Source organism: Lagenorhynchus albirostris, chromosome 15, assembly GCF_949774975.1.
Source record: "Lagenorhynchus albirostris chromosome 15, mLagAlb1.1, whole genome shotgun sequence".
Lineage (NCBI taxonomy): Eukaryota > Metazoa > Chordata > Mammalia > Artiodactyla > Delphinidae > Lagenorhynchus > Lagenorhynchus albirostris.
The window spans coordinates 798,401-813,790 of record NC_083109.1 but is presented as its reverse complement, the minus strand read 5'-3'; the positions used below and the strand labels follow the sequence as shown (position 1 = coordinate 813,790).

Here is a 15,390-nt window from a genome sequence, read left to right as displayed (position 1 = left end):
CGGCGGCGGCGGCCCGGGCGCGCGCTTCCTAGTGACGCAGGCGGCGGGGCCGCGCACGCACGGGCAAGGGCGAGCCCGGATATTTATTTGGCGCTCAGCCGGGAAGCGGGAGGTGCCGAGAAATAAGGCCCGGCTGGGCCCGACGCGCGTGCGCGCGGGCGAGGGCGGGGCCGGAGGTGGGTGCTTCTGCCCGTTAGCTGGGCGGCTGCTCCGCGCCCTGCCCGCTGGCTCACCTGCCGGGACTGGCCGACATGCCCGCTCGGCGCGAAATTCCCGGGGAGAGGGTGCGTAGGGGGACGCGCTTAGGGTTGGCGAGAAAGGTGAGTGACCTGCCCGCGTGTGCAAAGGGTCTCCCCAGAGGCAGGCGGGAAGGCTGCCCCGGGAGTCGTACAGTCCGAATCCTGCGATTATCATGGCTTATTTTTGTAGCAAGCGTTAAAAACGGCTTTAAACATCCTCACTTCTGGATCCGCGCGGCTCCCCCCAGTGTTCCTGTGTCGACCCCCAGCCGCGCTCCCCTGTGCTGTAGTCACTGGCCACGTGTGCTCTTTTCAATTTACGTTAACTGAAGTTAAAATTCAGTTCCTGCGCTATCACAGAGGCATTAAAAGCCACCCTGATGAAGGGTTAGGAACGCCCTGAAAACGCTCTTTTTTAATGGCTGGAGTGCAAAGTCCCTGCGTTTTCCAGAACGTGGGAAGGTTAGCATCACTCAGCTTTCCTGGAGTTCCTTTGACTTGGGAGCGAGTACAAACAGGCCTTGCTGTTTGATTGAAAGGTGCATTGGGGGCCCAGGGGGTGGTGAGTGGGGTCACCTGCCCTGCCCAGGCCGGGGCACTTGTGAGGCATCCTGTTCCTGCCCCAGGACTCCTGGAGGAAGCGCTGCAGCCGTGGTGGCGTTGGGCACATCCCCACATCTCCCTGTGCTCTGTCTCCCCACCTGCACCGGGCAGTCAGGGGGACCCAGAGGGTGGCTGAGGCTGGCTGTTCTCAGACCAGGGAAGGCACGTACGAAGTTTCCTCGTGTGTGGTGTCACTGCTCTGGCAGCTGGCAGCTGCGGGAGACTCCGGTGCCCAGTGAAAGGCTGCGGGGTCTGCGGATGCTCCCTCAGGAGACAGAGAAGGCAGAAAACAAATGCCTTCTTCAAGACCAAGCCGTGAACCTGTGTTCATACTTAGGTAGGAAGACCACTGAAGGCCATTTCCCAGACTGGGAAGTTTCAAGCAAACTTCATTTCAGGGATGTTATAATTGGGAGAGTTATCGCTTTCATTCTGTTTTCAATAATATAGAGTGTACTCAAGCAAGTGATGAAGAAGTCACTGTTTTTAAAGATTAAACTATTGAGCCTATGTCAGTGCAGCTATTTTATTATCTGGTAAATACAAGAGCAGGTGTGTCTGGTCTGTGCATATCATTTATTTGAGTTTCCCTGTCCTCACGTTCCGGAAGTAAATGCCCATAAAGTCAAAGGGAGAGGGCTTCCCTGGTGGCGCAGTGGTTAAGAATCCATCTGCCAACGCAGAGGACACGGGTTTGATCCCTGGTCCGGGAAGATCCCACGTGCCACGGAGCAACTAAGCCCGTGCGCCACAGCTGCTGAGCCTGCGCTCTAGAGCCTGTGAGCCACAGCTACTGAGCCCAACTACCGAACCCCACGTACCCAGAGCCCGTGCTCTGCAACAAGAGAAGCCACTGCAATGAGAAGCCCACGTGCCACAAGGAAGAGTAGCCCTGCTCGCCGCAACTAGAGAAAGCCCGCGTGCAACAACGAAGACCCAACACAGCCAGAAATAAAATAAATTTTTAAAATTAATTAACTTTAAGAAAATGTTAAAGGGAGAAAGCTCAGAAGGATGCAGGAGGCAGACCAGGCCAGGTCTTGCTGCTGCACAGTTGGGGTGAGCTGTGGCCGCTGGCCTTGGAGTCTGGGCACCCCAGACTCCCCAGTCTGAGTTTCCACTGCTGCGTGGCCTCCACGTATTTCTGCCACAGGACCTCAGGCCTGGCATGTGAACCTGCGCTCACCTTTTCTGCCTCCGCAGCATTGGGCTCTGCCTGGCTGACAGGATGGATTAGTTCCTCCTGGGGTCTGGGGTGGTGATTTCTCCCCTGTGCTCCCAAGGGGAGGGGAGCTTCCACTCTTGGTTTACTACAGAGGAGGGTAAACCAGGAGAGACTGTCATCGTGGGTCCAAGGATGCATGTGGGGTTGTCATGCCCCACCCTCTACTTGGGCTCCACCACACACAGCCCCTGACCAGACTGGAAGCAGGACCACGGCAGGCCCGGCTTACCCAGCAATACCCTGGCCCTCCCTTCCTCCACTCTGCAGGCCCTGAGGCCCAGGACCTCCTGCCTGGGGGAGGGTGGCACACGCACTAAGAATTACAGAACCGTGCATGGGTAAAAGGTGTGTTTAAGCTCAGGACAGACCATTCAACCCGTGGAAGAGTATGAAAGGTTTATTGATATGGTTTCAGATTCACAGCGCAGCCAACCTTTAAGAAACTACCCCTCATCTAGCTTTGGTTTAGTATTAAAGACCAAGCTATTGAAATAGTTTCTTTTTCCAACCATATATCTGTGTGTGGCTAGATTTTTTTCTCATATGCTTCAACCATTCTCACTAATTCTTTTCTTTTTTAAGGAAACCTCACATTTTCATTTTAAAATGTTAACATGTAATGGGTGTATCATTTTTTAGTGAATTACTGTTTTTTTAAATAAATTTATTTATTTTATTTATTTTTGGCTGCGTTGGGTCTTCATTGCCACGCGCGGGCTTTTCTCTAGTTGCAGAGAGCCGGGGCTTCTCATTGTCATGGCTTCTCTTGTTGCGGAGCATGGGCTCTAGGCGCACAGGCTCAGTAGTTGTGGCGCACGGGCTTAGTTGCTCCGCGGCATGTGGGATCTTCCTGGACAAGGGCTCGAACCCGTGTCCCCTGCATTGGCAGGCGGATTCTTAACCACTGCGCCTCCAGGGAAGCCCCTGAATTACTGATTTTTTAAAATATGTATTTGGCCGCGCCGGGTCTTAGTTGCACCGTGCGGGATCTTTAGTTGCAGCATGCAGGATCCAGTTCCCTGACCAGGGGTCGAACCCAGGCCCCCTGCATTGGGGGCGTAGAGTGTTAGCCACTGGAGCACCAAGGAAGTCCCTGAATTACTGGCGGGTTTTTTGTTTGTTTGTTTTAATTTTTGGCCGCGCCACATGGCTTGCGGGATCTTAGTTCCCTGACCAGGGATCGAACCTGCGCCCTCAGCAGTGAAAGTGCGGAGTCCTAACCACTGGACTACCAGGGAATTCCCTGAATTACTGTTTTTTTAATTTCTGCGTTTTAATTCCCAGTGTGGTCCCTGTCGACCCGAATAGCCCACATAAACAGAGCTCTTTGGGGGTCCTTCATAAACTTTAAAATTATAAGAGGTCCCTGAATCCATAAAGTTGGGGAAGTTTTCTCAGAAATCCTAGTACATCCATGAAATAGATGATTGTCCAACGCTTGAAGTGATGTTTGTGAGGACGTAGGGTAAGTGCGAACACATCACTGTGCGCGTCTCAGAGGTCTGAACTCGGGCTCACTTCAGCACCTCTTGAGGGGTAGGTCCTCTCCAGGGGAAGGAGTTTGGTGGATCAGGATTTTTGTCTTTATACTGTGTAGTCTGCAGTGAGCATGTATTATGTTTGTAACCAGAAAAAATGTTAACGTCATAAGATAATGCCTACTCTGTTTTCCTCATAGTGGACCTGGTGAAGGTTAAAAACTTTTTTTTTTTTTTTTTTTTTTTTTTTTTTTGCGGTACGTGGGCCTCTCACTGTCGTGGCCTCTCCCGTTGCGGAGCACAGGCTCCGGATGCGCAGGCTCAGTGCCCATGGCTCACGGGCCCAGCCGCTCCGCGGCATGTGGGATCTTCCCGGACCGGGGCACGAACCCGCATCCCCTGCATTGGCAGGCGGACTCTCAACCACTGCGCCACCAGGGAAGCCCGGTTAAAAACATTTTAACGTGCTTTAAAAAATCATAAACTACCATATGTAACATAAGGTTGTATTGACTAACATGCATTTTCTCACAGGGCAGGGCCTGGGTGTTCAAATCCATCACTGTTCTCTGGAGTGAGACACACAGATGTAATAAGCGCTCGCTAAACTCATGTTGAATACACAAATTAGTGCATGGATGTTTTAAAGTTACGAATTATGTACCTACAGCTGCTGCCTGGGATTGACTTGTGTCCTCCAGAGATGTGGTGACATCACAAGTCCCAGGACCTCAGAATGAGCCCTTATTTGGAACTAGGGTTGTTGCAGGTATAATTAGTGAAATAACGAGGTCGTGTTGGATTGGGGATCCCTAATCCAGTGACTGGTGTCCCATAGGGACAGACACACAGAGGGAGAGGCAGAGACACATGTGCTGCGTCCACAAGCCAAGGATAGCCGGTGTCCAGCAGAGCCCAGGCTCAAGTTCCCAATACCTGGGGAGGCCCCCACTGCGTGGAGGCTGGCACTGCTCATCACAGCGCCAGCCGCCTGCAGGGGATAGAAGTCCAAACACTTCGTTCCTGGCATCCTGACATCCAGGTCGCCAAGGAGAGCGCGAGGCAGCCGAGCACCGACAGGACAAGCTTTACTCAGGAGAGAAGAGACCAGGTCGGCTTCCGCCGTGGGCCTCGTCCCCACGCTGGGTCCTCCCCACCCTGCTGGCCTGCACGCACCCATCTTGTGCTGCAGGAAGGACCTGACCCCTCCTAAGGAGTCTGACATGCTGAGCGCTGGGGGTGCGTCCATCTCATAACCGGAGGGAGGTCCCCACACAGGCTCTAGGGGCCCCCATCTATTGAGAAGAAACGGTGCCGTTTGTAAGTGGCCCTTTGTGGGCGGAGAGACGGCCTTTCCCCGCAGCTGAAGCTGGGAGGGCTGGTCCTGGTCCTCCCCTCCCCTCCAGTCCCGACAGACGTGGCCTGGCAGCACCTGACTTCCAGCTGAAAGGAGACACCTCTGTGGTTTCAAGGCCCCCAGTTTGTTGCACACGTTACAGTCGAGAAAACTAATACAACTGCCAAAGAGCCCAATAATTTTTCTCAGCAGCAAGAGAAGCAGCTGCAGTTCGTACCGTCCCTTCTACTCAGCCACACCCGAGCTCGCCCGGCAAAGACGTGTGAGGGGCTGGAGGGAGGCCCCGCTGCGACAGGCGTCTGTCTGTGCTCCCACCTTGCCTGCCTCGCTGGACACCACTGCTGCCCCCAGGCACCGAGCCAGCACCCACTGTGTCCAGAACTCATAGGGTCATCAAGGCAGAGTGTCTGAGGTTTTGATACCTGTCCCCAGAGTCTGTGACATTCCTCCTTTCCAAAGGTGGGGCCTCACCCACCCCACCCCCGCCTCGAGGGTAGGCTGTTCTTAATGACTCACTTCTGCTTCCGTGACTAGTTCACCCCCATGTGAGCCAGCCGACTTGGAAGAGGGTACTCCAAGCCCACGCAGCCTCCAGACAACCTCCACTGATGTCCTGACTGCAGCCTCCTGAGAGGCTCTGTGCCGGAACCACCCAGCTCCTGGAGTCCTGACTCAACAGAAACGATGTTTGTTGTTTTCGGCCACTGCTTGGACTCACTTGTTCCACAGCACTAGGTAACGAATACAGCTCTGACTGGCTTCCCAGGAGTCCCCCGTTTGTTTGCTGCTCTTTGTTAAGGAGAAGCGTGATTGCTTTTCTGCAAAGGATTCCCCATCATCTCCCAACCTCAGAGGCTCCATATGGTGACTGTCCCTCAGTGCCTTACCAGGGCCGCCTAAGAGGTAAGAGGCCCTGACCTTGATCAGCTGCTCTTCTGGGAGTTCCAGGGCTGTGCGCTTCTATGTGGTGAGCATGTGTCTGTGAACCCAGATGACAGGCATGCATAACTCACACCTCATAAAAATATCTTCCATGTATTTCCTTCCACTCCTGCAGATTTCTGATGTCTCCACCTTACTGGAGGCTGTGTGTCCTGGGTTCTGACTTTCCCACCTCTCCCTGGACAGGGGAAGGTGGGGAGATGGTGAGAGTTCCCTGGAGCCTGGGGAAGTAGCTAGGACTGCCCCAGGAGAGGGCTGTGGGTTTGGGGAGAGGTGAGTGGGTCTCTGGGTCCTGGGGAGCAGGCATCTCTCCAGGGCCTGTACCTGAGGTCCATGTGTGGACCCGAGCACGGCTCAGCGTGGACATTACCAAACATGCCTCCTCCCCAGCAGAGGGGTCCCTCCCTGCTGGGCACCCCAAGGGGCAGTTCGGGTCCCCTAGGACAGACATGTCCACCAGTGTGAGTCACGATGTCTGCTTGTCTCTTTTTGCCACTGCAGGTCCCCATGTTGGGGCCAGATCTGTCTGTGAACCGTCAGCTGCCCAACGGGGTCCACAGAGTGATGGGACACACCCTGGGATTCTAGGACCACCCCCCATCCAAGCAAGACCCACAGCCGTGGTGAGAAGGGCAGGCCCCAGACCTCAGACCCTGATCTTCCTCTGCAGCGGCAAGCTGAGAGCCCGGCCCACAGGAGGGCGCAGCCCTGGGGGAGCTGGGGCGGCCCCACCTGCAGCGGAGGTCCCAGCCTCCCCCCTCCCACCCCCACTGTCTCCTGGGGCTCTGGAGGGGAAAGTGGGCTTGCGTGCTGTTTATATGCTCTTTTCTTAAAATCGCCATCGTCATGAGAACTGTTCGCAGTTGTGGTGATGACACACAAGGGTGGGGTTTCCAGGGGGACGCTTGCACAGGCAGTGGCCTCGCAGGTCATCTGACCCCACAGATGCAGGACACACGCTGGGAGAGTTCAACTGTTTCTTAAACACACACATTTGTTTAAATTGTTCATTTGATTTAATTTTTGAGTTCACTTTTACTACGTGGATGAGATGGGCTGTATTACACTAGGGCTTCCGCTATGAAAGAGCTGCCACCGCTCAGAGAAATCCAACCCTCAGGCCCTTTCCGCTCCCCTTTCTGAGTCCCACAGAAGCCACCGGTGGGCACTGCTGGGTTCCAGTCCTGGCTTGTCACTCCCTCGGGGGCTGTCTCAGTGGGGACAGGGATGGGGGGCACAGGTCCCAACTTCCCCAGAAGCCCACTGCAATGGATCAGTACCCACCCGTGCTCCCTGGCTTGGCTCTGGGAGGTCACCAGCAGTGTCCCCATAGGTTTCTGTAGAATGAAAGCCAGGGGCACTGAGGGCTGCAATCATCTGGTTTCTGAGGCACTGGCTCTGGGTCCTTCCTGCAAGAAACGCCTCAGGCTTTCCACCAAGAGGCTGGCCAGCGAGGACTCGGACCCCAGCACCCAGTCGTGGAGCCGGGCTGCCAGGGAGAAAAGGAGGCTGCTGCTGTGTCCAAGCAGGTAGCCGTCCTCAAAGGCTAGCGCTGGGGGGTCTGGAGGTCCCCCCAGACTGAGGGAGGGGGAGGAGGCCAGCCGAGCAGGGTCTTGGCAGGAGATAGAGCCAGGCCTCCAACCTGCAGGCTGGCCAGAGTGGGCCACCAGCCAGGAATGGAAGGACGGAGGAGGTGGCTTGGGAACCCTGTCCCCTGCCCCCCGACATGTGAATCTTCAGGCACTGGTCCCCCGCCCCCCAGCATCTACTCAGGGCTCCCAGAGGGGCACTTGTGGCTGCCACCCACTCACACTGGGCCACCTGTCCAGAGGTGCGCCTGAAAGCCCTGTGGCCAGGAACAGTGTGGGAGCATCTTTTGACCAGAGCAGAGGGCACACGGGAGGGGGCTGAGACTCCAAAGGGATATAAGGATGGGTCCTCCAAGGGCATCCGCAAAGCGTGGAGGAGAGAAGGGACAGTGGGAGGCTGGCTTTCCCCACACAGGTGCTGGGCCAGAAGGAGAAGGCCCTTCTGGGAGGAGGGGCCGGCACGTGTCCATGCTGCCCACAACCCTCTAGACCACAGCAGCTCGCTCACAGGTCCCTGGTGGAACATGCCCACTCCCCTGAAGACCCAGGCCAAGCCACACCCCACCACCACTCCAGCCAAGGGCAATGACCGAAGCCTCCCAGGCCAGCCGAGGGTGCCAACCTCAGGCCAGGGAGTCTCAGAGGGCCCCTGTGCCACCACATTAAAGCGTGCTGCAGCTCCTACCCACCAGTTCCAAAAAGCACCACTGCACATGGGATTCCCAGGGCTGGCCAGTGACAGGGTACCTGCCCCCCACTGCCCAGAGATCCTTCTCTGTCCAAGTCTGTCTTCCTCCGCCCACTCCTGCGTGCCCAGCCCCTCTCCCAGAGGAGGACATCCAGGTGGAGGTGGCCCTGCCTACCGGCAGGAGCTGCCTCAAAAGACGTGCCCTAAGTGACAAGGTGCTCACAGCACAACGACCTGCGTGTTCCTGCCACCATCGCTGGATTTATTGAGGTCGCCACCACGTCCACTAAGAGGGCTGCCAAGAGGGGACCCAGCCACGGCCAGCCTGGGGCCTGAACTGTGGGGCTGTGTGCCACGCCCTGGGGGCCCCACAGGGAGAGCCTGTGGTCAAAGCCTTGCCACGAGGGCTGGACAGCTCGGAACGCGGAAAGAGAAGCTGAAGCTGGGAGAACAGGAGGGGAGGAGGAACGGGAGCAAAAGCCGCATCTAGACAAAGTCGAACAAAACAAAACCGAAACCCAGATGTGTTCCTGTCTCATCCCGGGATCCAGGCGCCGCGGTGTCCAAACGGCCCCTTAGCCGGACGTCTCCTCTCGCTGCTCCCTGTTCCTGCGCACTTCGGCAGCGTGCAGCTCCTGCGGGACAGGCGGGACAGGCGGGGTGGGCGGGGCCCTGCAGCCGGCAGGGGCGGGGTCCTGCCCCCCCACCCCTCCTGGGCTCTGGGGGCCCTGCCTTCCGGCTCCCGGGCTTTGGGAACCCTGGGGTCTTTTCCTCCCTAGACTGGCTCGGTCCCAGGTGCGGCAGATGCGACCAATGAGGACACCTTAGTGACCAGGAGCAACAGAGGGCAGGGGCAGGCCTGCGTCACGGACTGCAAGTGCGGCTTGAGGGTGGGGGCTGGCCCTCAGGGAGCCTGGGGTGGTGTCCAGACCCGAGCATTGTGACTCCGGGAATTTCCCGGGGAGTGCAGGCTCGGGGCTCCCCGGAACTAACCTGGTCCCGCTCGCAGGGAGGCTGCTCCGGCCTGGGCAGGGGCTCGCCTCACCCTGGCTAGCCCCAGTAGGACGGGGCGTCACGGGGAGGCCGGACTGCGGGAGCGCTGCTGGCGTAGTGGGCAGGGACCGGCCAAACGCCAAAAGAAGGGGCTCCTGGGGGCCCCCTGCTTCGGGCCCCGCCCCCCGCTCGGGCCGGGCCCGGCCCGTCCTCGGCCCCGCCCCGGCGCGCACCTTCTCGCGCAGCCGCTCACGCAGTGCGGCCAGGTGCGCCTCGCGGATCTCCTTGCTGAGCTCCATCTTGTAGTTGAGCTTCTCCTCGGCCAGGCGGCTGAAGTTGTTGTTGTCCTCCAGCGCCTTGTGCAGCACCTCGCGCTCGTGCTCGCGCCGCTCCGCCAGCTGCTTCAGCACCTGCGCCTCCTGCGTCTGCGCGGGCGGCCGGGCGGGCGAGCGTGAGGGGCGGCCGGGCCCGCCCCGCCTCGCCCCGCCCAGTGCCCCGCGCCCCGCCCCGCCGCCCAGCCCGAGCCCACCGCCTCCCGCCCACCGGACTTGTCCTCGGGGAGTTCGGGCCTACCCTGTCCTGCCGTTGGCTGGGGTGACCACCTCATCCCCAGGCAAGCCCTCCCTGTCCACCCTCGGCCGCAGAGCTGCCCCTCCCCGCTGGGCTCCGGGCGCCCCCGCTCCATCCCGCTCCAGAGTCCCAGCTGCCCTCGGGGAACGTGGGAGGAGCGGAGGAAGCTCCTCTGGGCTGTCACGGAGCCTTCCCCGTCTTTTCCTCAAACGTCTGCCCGCTGAGCACGAAGTAGGTGCTTAATACACACCGGGTTCTGAGCTCCCTAAGGTGCCGGGGGCGGGGAGGGGTCCCAGGGCCGCTAGGGAAGGGATGAGTTGGAACGAGGAGGGTGGGGCTGCTGGCGCCACTGTCCGGCCCTGCTGGTGGCCGCGGGAGTGGACCCGAGGCTCCCAGAGGTAATTAGCCTCCTTAGCCTCCTTCAGAAGGCTGCTGGGCTCCACCCACGTGCCACTTACTACTAGTTAACCCTGAGAAGCCTGGGTCCCCAGGGCTCACCGGTCCTGCCGTAAGGGGGATAGAGCTGCTGCCCCTGCCCAGTGGGCTTGGGCACCAGGACTGCACTCCTGAGAGCACGTGCTTCTCTGCCTGTGTCTCAGTTTCAGGGGGGCTGGTGTGAGAAAGCGTGGGGAGGGGCCTGCTTCTCCCAGGGGCCCCCTGAGCTCCCAGCTCATGGAAAGCCCTTCCTTCACGCTCCCCTGCTCAGGAGGCTGTCGCCCAGCCTCCTCTCCCAGGGCCCCTCCTGGGGCTACCACCTGACCCTCCCACCCTGCCAGCATGGCCAAGGGTGCCCCTCCTAGCAGGATCTGGTTCCTGTCTCCCTCCAGATGGCTGCCGTTGAGGAATCCTTCCTCCCCCGTCTCATTCTGATGGCTCAGGAGGTGGCCGCGGGACCATGAGACCCTCTTTGCTACACAGGCCCACAGCCAGTCGAGTGCTTGCAGCAGCCCGCACCTTGGGGACGCTGTCTGTGGCCAGCAAGGCCCCCGACCGTCTTTATCAGGACCCAGAGGGTTGGCTCCTTACCTTCCTCCGCCCCTCAGCTGCCTCCAGCCGCTTCTGCAGCTCCTCCAGGGAGGCGTCCTTCCTCTTGGGGGGGGAGGAGAGCATGGGACTCTCCGGGGAAAGGTCGGAAGGGGATTTGAGGATGACCTCAAAGCTCTGGCCGGAGGCCCTCTTGTCCAGCTGCTTCACCTCCATGTCTGCAGGGCAAGAGCAGACGGGGGCTTCAGGAGGGCTGCTCAAGGAGGGGGCAAGCCGAGCACACACCCAAGTCAAGGTCTGAGAGGAGGGCTGGGACTCCCAGGACCGGCCCCTCCCCACAGGGACCTCTCTCCGGAAGGCAGCCAAGCGGGGGTGCACAGACGCCACGGGAGGGGGTAGCGAGGTCAGGGCAGCAGCCGGGCACACTCACCCCCATACTGGTAGACGGTGTTGGGGTGCGGCTGTGAGTAGAAGCAGGAGCAGAGGAGTGACAGCACCGACAGCTCCTTCATCTTCTTGTAGGCTGTGGGCGTGAGGCCGGCCTGAGCAGGCGCCGTCCCATTGCACCTCCAGCCCCACCTCCCTGGATGCCCAGGCCTCCCTGCCTCTGTCCCCGTTGCTGCCCCCTTGCGCCTGTCTGGGAGCCTGTTTACCTTGTTCTTTTGTGTCCCACATCTCTGACTCTCTCCGTCCCTCCCTCCCTCCCAGATGTTGGCTGTCTTTCCCTGGGCACGCCTCCCTGTGGGTGTCCTGCATTGGTCTTTCTGTTCCTGTCTCTGAGTCCCTGCCCCCCTCGCTCTGTCTGTCTCTGCCCCTCTCTCCCTCCTTTTCTCTCTCTTGGCATTTCTGTCTGTGTCTCCGTTCATCCTTCTGTCTTTCTGGCTCTCCATCTGTCACTACCTCTCTTTATATCTTTACGTCTCCATGATTCTTTGTCACTGTGTATCTTCCCGACTCTCCCTTCCCCCTGCCCCTCCGCGTACTTCTCCTTCCTCCCCTTTCGCTCTCGTGGACACTTGCCCGGTTGGTGGAGAGGTTAACCACCACACTGGTGACTGGGCCAGCACAAATGGAGAGCTTCTGCAGGCAGCACTTTCTTGGCTGTGCACTTAGGTGAAGCCCTCAGACCCTCCTGTCTGCCCCCCAGCCCACCCCCCATTTACCCTGTAGTGCGCCCACCGTGGGATGAAATCTGGTTCTCACCAGACACGCACTGGCGGCTCATCAAAAGCCAAAGGGACGGGAGCTGTCCGTTCAGCACCACAGCCCGCCCTCTGGCCTTGCAGGGTGAGTGCCCACAGCCAGTGTCCACACTACCCAACCAGAAAAGGAGGTAAGCCTGCTGAGGCCCTGAGCCTTGTCAGGGAAGGGGAGATGCTCGCTCTCAGAATGGAAATAATTGAGCTCTTTGTGGTTGGTTCATAGCAAGCCAGGCCCCAAAGTAGACACATGGGTCTGATGTCTCACTGGCTCTCAAGAATCCTGTATGCCCAATACTGTCACCCCCACTCCACCAAGAGGACACTGGGCCCAGGTAGCTGGGTGACTTGTTCAAAGCTCCTCCAGGGCAACCCCAGGTGGTCTGTGTTCTTTCCACCACTGCAGTAGGTCCCAGACTTGGGGGCTCAGACCCATGCACCTGCCTCCCTGGCTGGAGAAGCTAGTATAGGTCTCTAGAGAGATACTCCACGGAGAGCGACTCTGGCTTCCATGAAAGAGCATGCATAGTTACCCACAGCATTCTTCCAAGGGGCAGACAGGTTGGACAAGAAACTCTCTGATGAAATTTCACTCAAGATAATGTTTTTAAATTGATTTCACGTAAAACTGGGGAAAGTGCTTGTGTAGAAACAGTACACAGGACAGAAGTGACTAGGCCCTGTCTGAGAGAACAGCTTGCTGTGAGCGGGGTCCTCCAACAACCAATGCAGAGAATGATGTTATTTGATCTAAGTGTCCTGATGACCCAGACTCTTCCGGAGAGAGCCCGAGAAGTTGTGACGGGAGCACAGAGGAATCCTGAGCAAGAAGCAGGGAGAGCCTTTGGGGTCTTGGAGGAGACGCAGGGCGAAGACACATGACTTGGTCATTGGCTCAGGAGTGTGGGAGGGAGGGCCAGGTAGGGGTGGGCCTCAAAGGGGATTTTGGCCTGACTTGTCGATTTTGCTTTTTCACAAGCAGAATCTACTCGCGTATTACGTATGTCATTAAAAGTTAACTTTAGAAAGGAGGCTGAGGGGTACCTCCCAGGATGTGTGCTTGGGAGTTAGAGGAGGCAGGACCAGGCAGAGCGGCTCTCCAGGAACAGCAGAGCAGGAGATATTTGGACTCTTGCAGAGGCTGGGGAGGTAGCCAGGCCTGTGCTCAGAAGGGAAGGTGGGGCAGGGAGTGAGAGGGAGTCTGGTCAGGGGCCTAGCTGGGTCCTGGGAGAGGCCAGGGAGGAGGGGCCTCAGTCTAACCCTGCCAGCACCCACCACTCTGGCAATAGACACCAGCCCCCTACCCTGACCTTTCAGAGAGTCCTTTCTCAGCCCCTGTTAAAACCTCTGAAAGAGTTTACCTTACAGGCCAGGAACCTGGGGCCTCACAGCTGCTCAAGGCCCTCTCTGCCTCAAGCCTGAGATTTTCCCAGGAAAAGGGTTGCAAATTAATAACAGAGGAATTTTACAGACAAATGCCAGGGGCTCCCTTCCAGGCAGCTGTCACCTCAGCCTGGAGGGGGGCTGGTGGCAATTCAGGGGCAGGAGGGGGAGCTTGGGCAGGTGTGAGTGTAGGCAGGTGAGAGGGGAGAGGGCTGGGGGCTCAAGACTGAGGTCAGAGTCTCCGAGGTCATGGCTCTGCCCAGGGGACAAGGGTCCAACTGGGAAGTGAAGGACTATGTCCCGCGGCTGCAAACAGGGATGCAGCTTGGCGTCTGGTGGTCGTGGAGATCCCCTGGGTTGGTGGCCTATGAGGACCTTCCTTCTCAGAAGACCCTTCCTCAAGAAGCCCAGTGGGAAGGGGCAACTCCCCAGGAGGGGGCTTGGGAGTGAGGCCTGCGCTGTCGTCTGGTTGCAAGTCAGAGGGGACGGCATGGTGGGTGGGGAACCGGCAAGTTTGGAGACAGTGAGCAGGGGGCAGCCTGCACCGGGGTTGGAGATCAGGGCTGGGCCCAGCCACATGCAAGACGGGAGGGTACGCCTGTATTTTCAGAGCCGGAGGGGCTTAAAGTTCCTCTCATTGCAGAGCGAAGAGGTGGAGGCCCAGACCTCTCCACAGACATAGCTCCAGCCAGGAAGTGGGGCCTCGAGGCACGCCCTCCCTTTTCTCTCCTCACCAGGACCCTCTCTTCCGTCCCCATCACTGACTTAAGAAAGTCATTAAAAACAAATCTCCACCGTGAACTGGATTGCTTTGATCCCCCTTCATAGTAAATGTTACACATGCAAGAGTGCATATTGGCCTGTTGGATGATTACATCTCAGAAGAGCAAGAGTTAGAAGGCACCAGGTCAGCCTAGGGCACCTGGTGACAACAGTAATCGTGCCCAAGGGGGATGGGGTGGGCACACCACACCCTTCCTCCGAACTGACTCTCAAGACCAGCCAGCCCAGGCAGACACCCTCATCAGCCTCATTTCTACAGAGGAGAAGGAGGTGCAGAGAGGGCAAGTGGCACCCCCAAAGTCACACAGCATGCCAGGATGGCAGCCCTGTCATGAGCCCAGGCCTCTGCACTTTCCTGTTGGGAGCCTCATGGTGGGTGGGTGGGGGGTCTTCCAGAACTAGGAGGGAAGGGGGCCCACAGATTCCCGCTCACCCTAAAAGGGCCCTGGAGGCTGCTGCTAACTGCCTCCTGACAGATAGAGCTTGTTGCCACCCAGGCGGCCCCTCTCTCACTTGTCAGAGTCTCCTCCCTCAGTGTCGGGAGCCCAGCATGGCAGGAGTTGACAGCAGCATTCACCTTTCTCTGGGAAAGGTGGCTGCAACAGTCACGCTGCCTGGCGTGGACTGGGCACTCACCTCTTGCCAGGCCCCGGGCCAAGCACTGTTTCCTGAAATAGCTCATTCAACCCTCAGAACAAGCCTAGGGGAGGTGCTGTCACTATCACGGTCACCCCGATGGGGAGATTGAGCCCTTGAGCGGCGAGGTAGCAGGTGCAAGGCCTTGCAGCTTGCCAGAGTTGCATAAGGGGATGAACATGAGCGAGTCTACAAGAGTGCCTGAAGAGCTGAGCACCTGGGAAGGACACCAAGACGCAGTGTCCCCAGAACGCGGCCCACCAGGAGGCACTCAAGGGCGAGGCAGGGGCAAAGCTTTCCCATCTATGCACGAAGATGAGGCTAAGAGCAATCCTGCAGCGGCCACAGACCAGAGCAGAGGTGACACTTCAAGGCCACTAAGGCACGAAAGTCTGCTCCAATCAAAGATGTGTTTTCAGAGAGAAGCCATAGCTGGTTCACTTACACCAATTTTGGCCACAGTTATCGGCGCTGTCACGTAGCCACTTCTGGGCCAGACCTCTCTCCTATCAAACTGTTATGGCCGGGAGAAGCTGCAGGTGAGCACAGGTGTGTGTACACGCGGGCTGCACTCTATAGAGGGCAGTGCTGATGACAGAACATGAAAGGCCCAGCGCCATGTGATGTCAGCTATGAGCAGTTCTTCAGCTGGTACTGCAGTATGTCTTTGCTGGCCATGCTGGACAAAACTGACCAATGGCACTCATGGTCTCCTTCTTTC

At 58.3% G+C, this 15,390-nt stretch overlaps 1 protein-coding gene, 2 long non-coding RNA genes and 1 other non-coding gene across 9 annotated transcripts; 2 read left to right on the top strand and 2 right to left on the bottom strand.

Moving 5' to 3' along the window:
* The first annotated feature begins 103 nt into the window (after window positions 1-103).
* On the top strand, window positions 104-6,697 carry LOC132505268 (uncharacterized). Of its 4 annotated transcripts, none has more exons than XR_009535333.1 (4): window positions 104-320; window positions 4,384-5,805; window positions 5,960-6,047; window positions 6,346-6,697. It is a non-coding gene; the product is annotated as an uncharacterized LOC132505268 (long non-coding RNA). The 4 variants fall into 4 exon arrangements; XR_009535332.1 differs by having other exon boundaries at window positions 4,216-5,805; XR_009535331.1 differs by having other exon boundaries at window positions 4,080-5,805.
* TRNAE-UUC (transfer RNA glutamic acid (anticodon UUC)) lies at window positions 3,233-3,305 on the bottom strand. Its single transcript has one exon. It is a non-coding gene; the product is annotated as a tRNA-Glu (tRNA).
* Window positions 6,698-6,830: 133 nt separating the features above from the next.
* STMN3 (stathmin 3) lies at window positions 6,831-11,186 on the bottom strand. The gene is made up of 4 exons (XM_060123258.1): window positions 11,099-11,186; window positions 10,711-10,886; window positions 9,348-9,539; window positions 6,831-8,756 (listed from the first exon to the last, which is right to left on the bottom strand). The coding sequence occupies exons 1-4, from the start codon at window positions 11,178-11,180 to the stop codon at window positions 8,697-8,699; spliced, it is 510 nt and encodes a 169-aa protein (XP_059979241.1). The 5' UTR covers window positions 11,181-11,186; the 3' UTR covers window positions 6,831-8,696.
* LOC132505269 (uncharacterized) lies at window positions 9,653-14,051 on the top strand. 3 transcript variants are annotated; one of them, XR_009535334.1, is made up of 3 exons: window positions 9,653-9,915; window positions 10,512-11,955; window positions 13,894-14,051. It is a non-coding gene; the product is annotated as an uncharacterized LOC132505269 (long non-coding RNA). The 3 variants fall into 3 exon arrangements; XR_009535335.1 differs by having other exon boundaries at window positions 10,512-12,001; window positions 12,094-14,051; XR_009535336.1 differs by having other exon boundaries at window positions 9,653-9,919; window positions 10,512-12,001; window positions 12,094-14,051.
* The last annotated feature ends 1,339 nt before the right edge of the window (window positions 14,052-15,390 follow it).

Excerpts from the sequence above, each read along its gene's own strand:
- STMN3 (XM_060123258.1), bottom strand. The coding sequence starts at position 11,180 with ATGAAGGAGCTGTCGGTGCTGTCACTCCTCTGCTCCTGCTTCTACTCA. Across the intron at positions 9,540-10,710 it reads CAGCTGAGGGGCGGAGGAAG|ACGCAGGAGGCGCAGGTGCT; the intron begins GTAAGGAGCCAA and ends CCGCCCGCGCAG. Across the intron at positions 8,757-9,347 it reads GTGAGCGGCTGCGCGAGAAG|GAGCTGCACGCTGCCGAAGT; the intron begins GTGCGCGCCGGG and ends CCTGTCCCGCAG.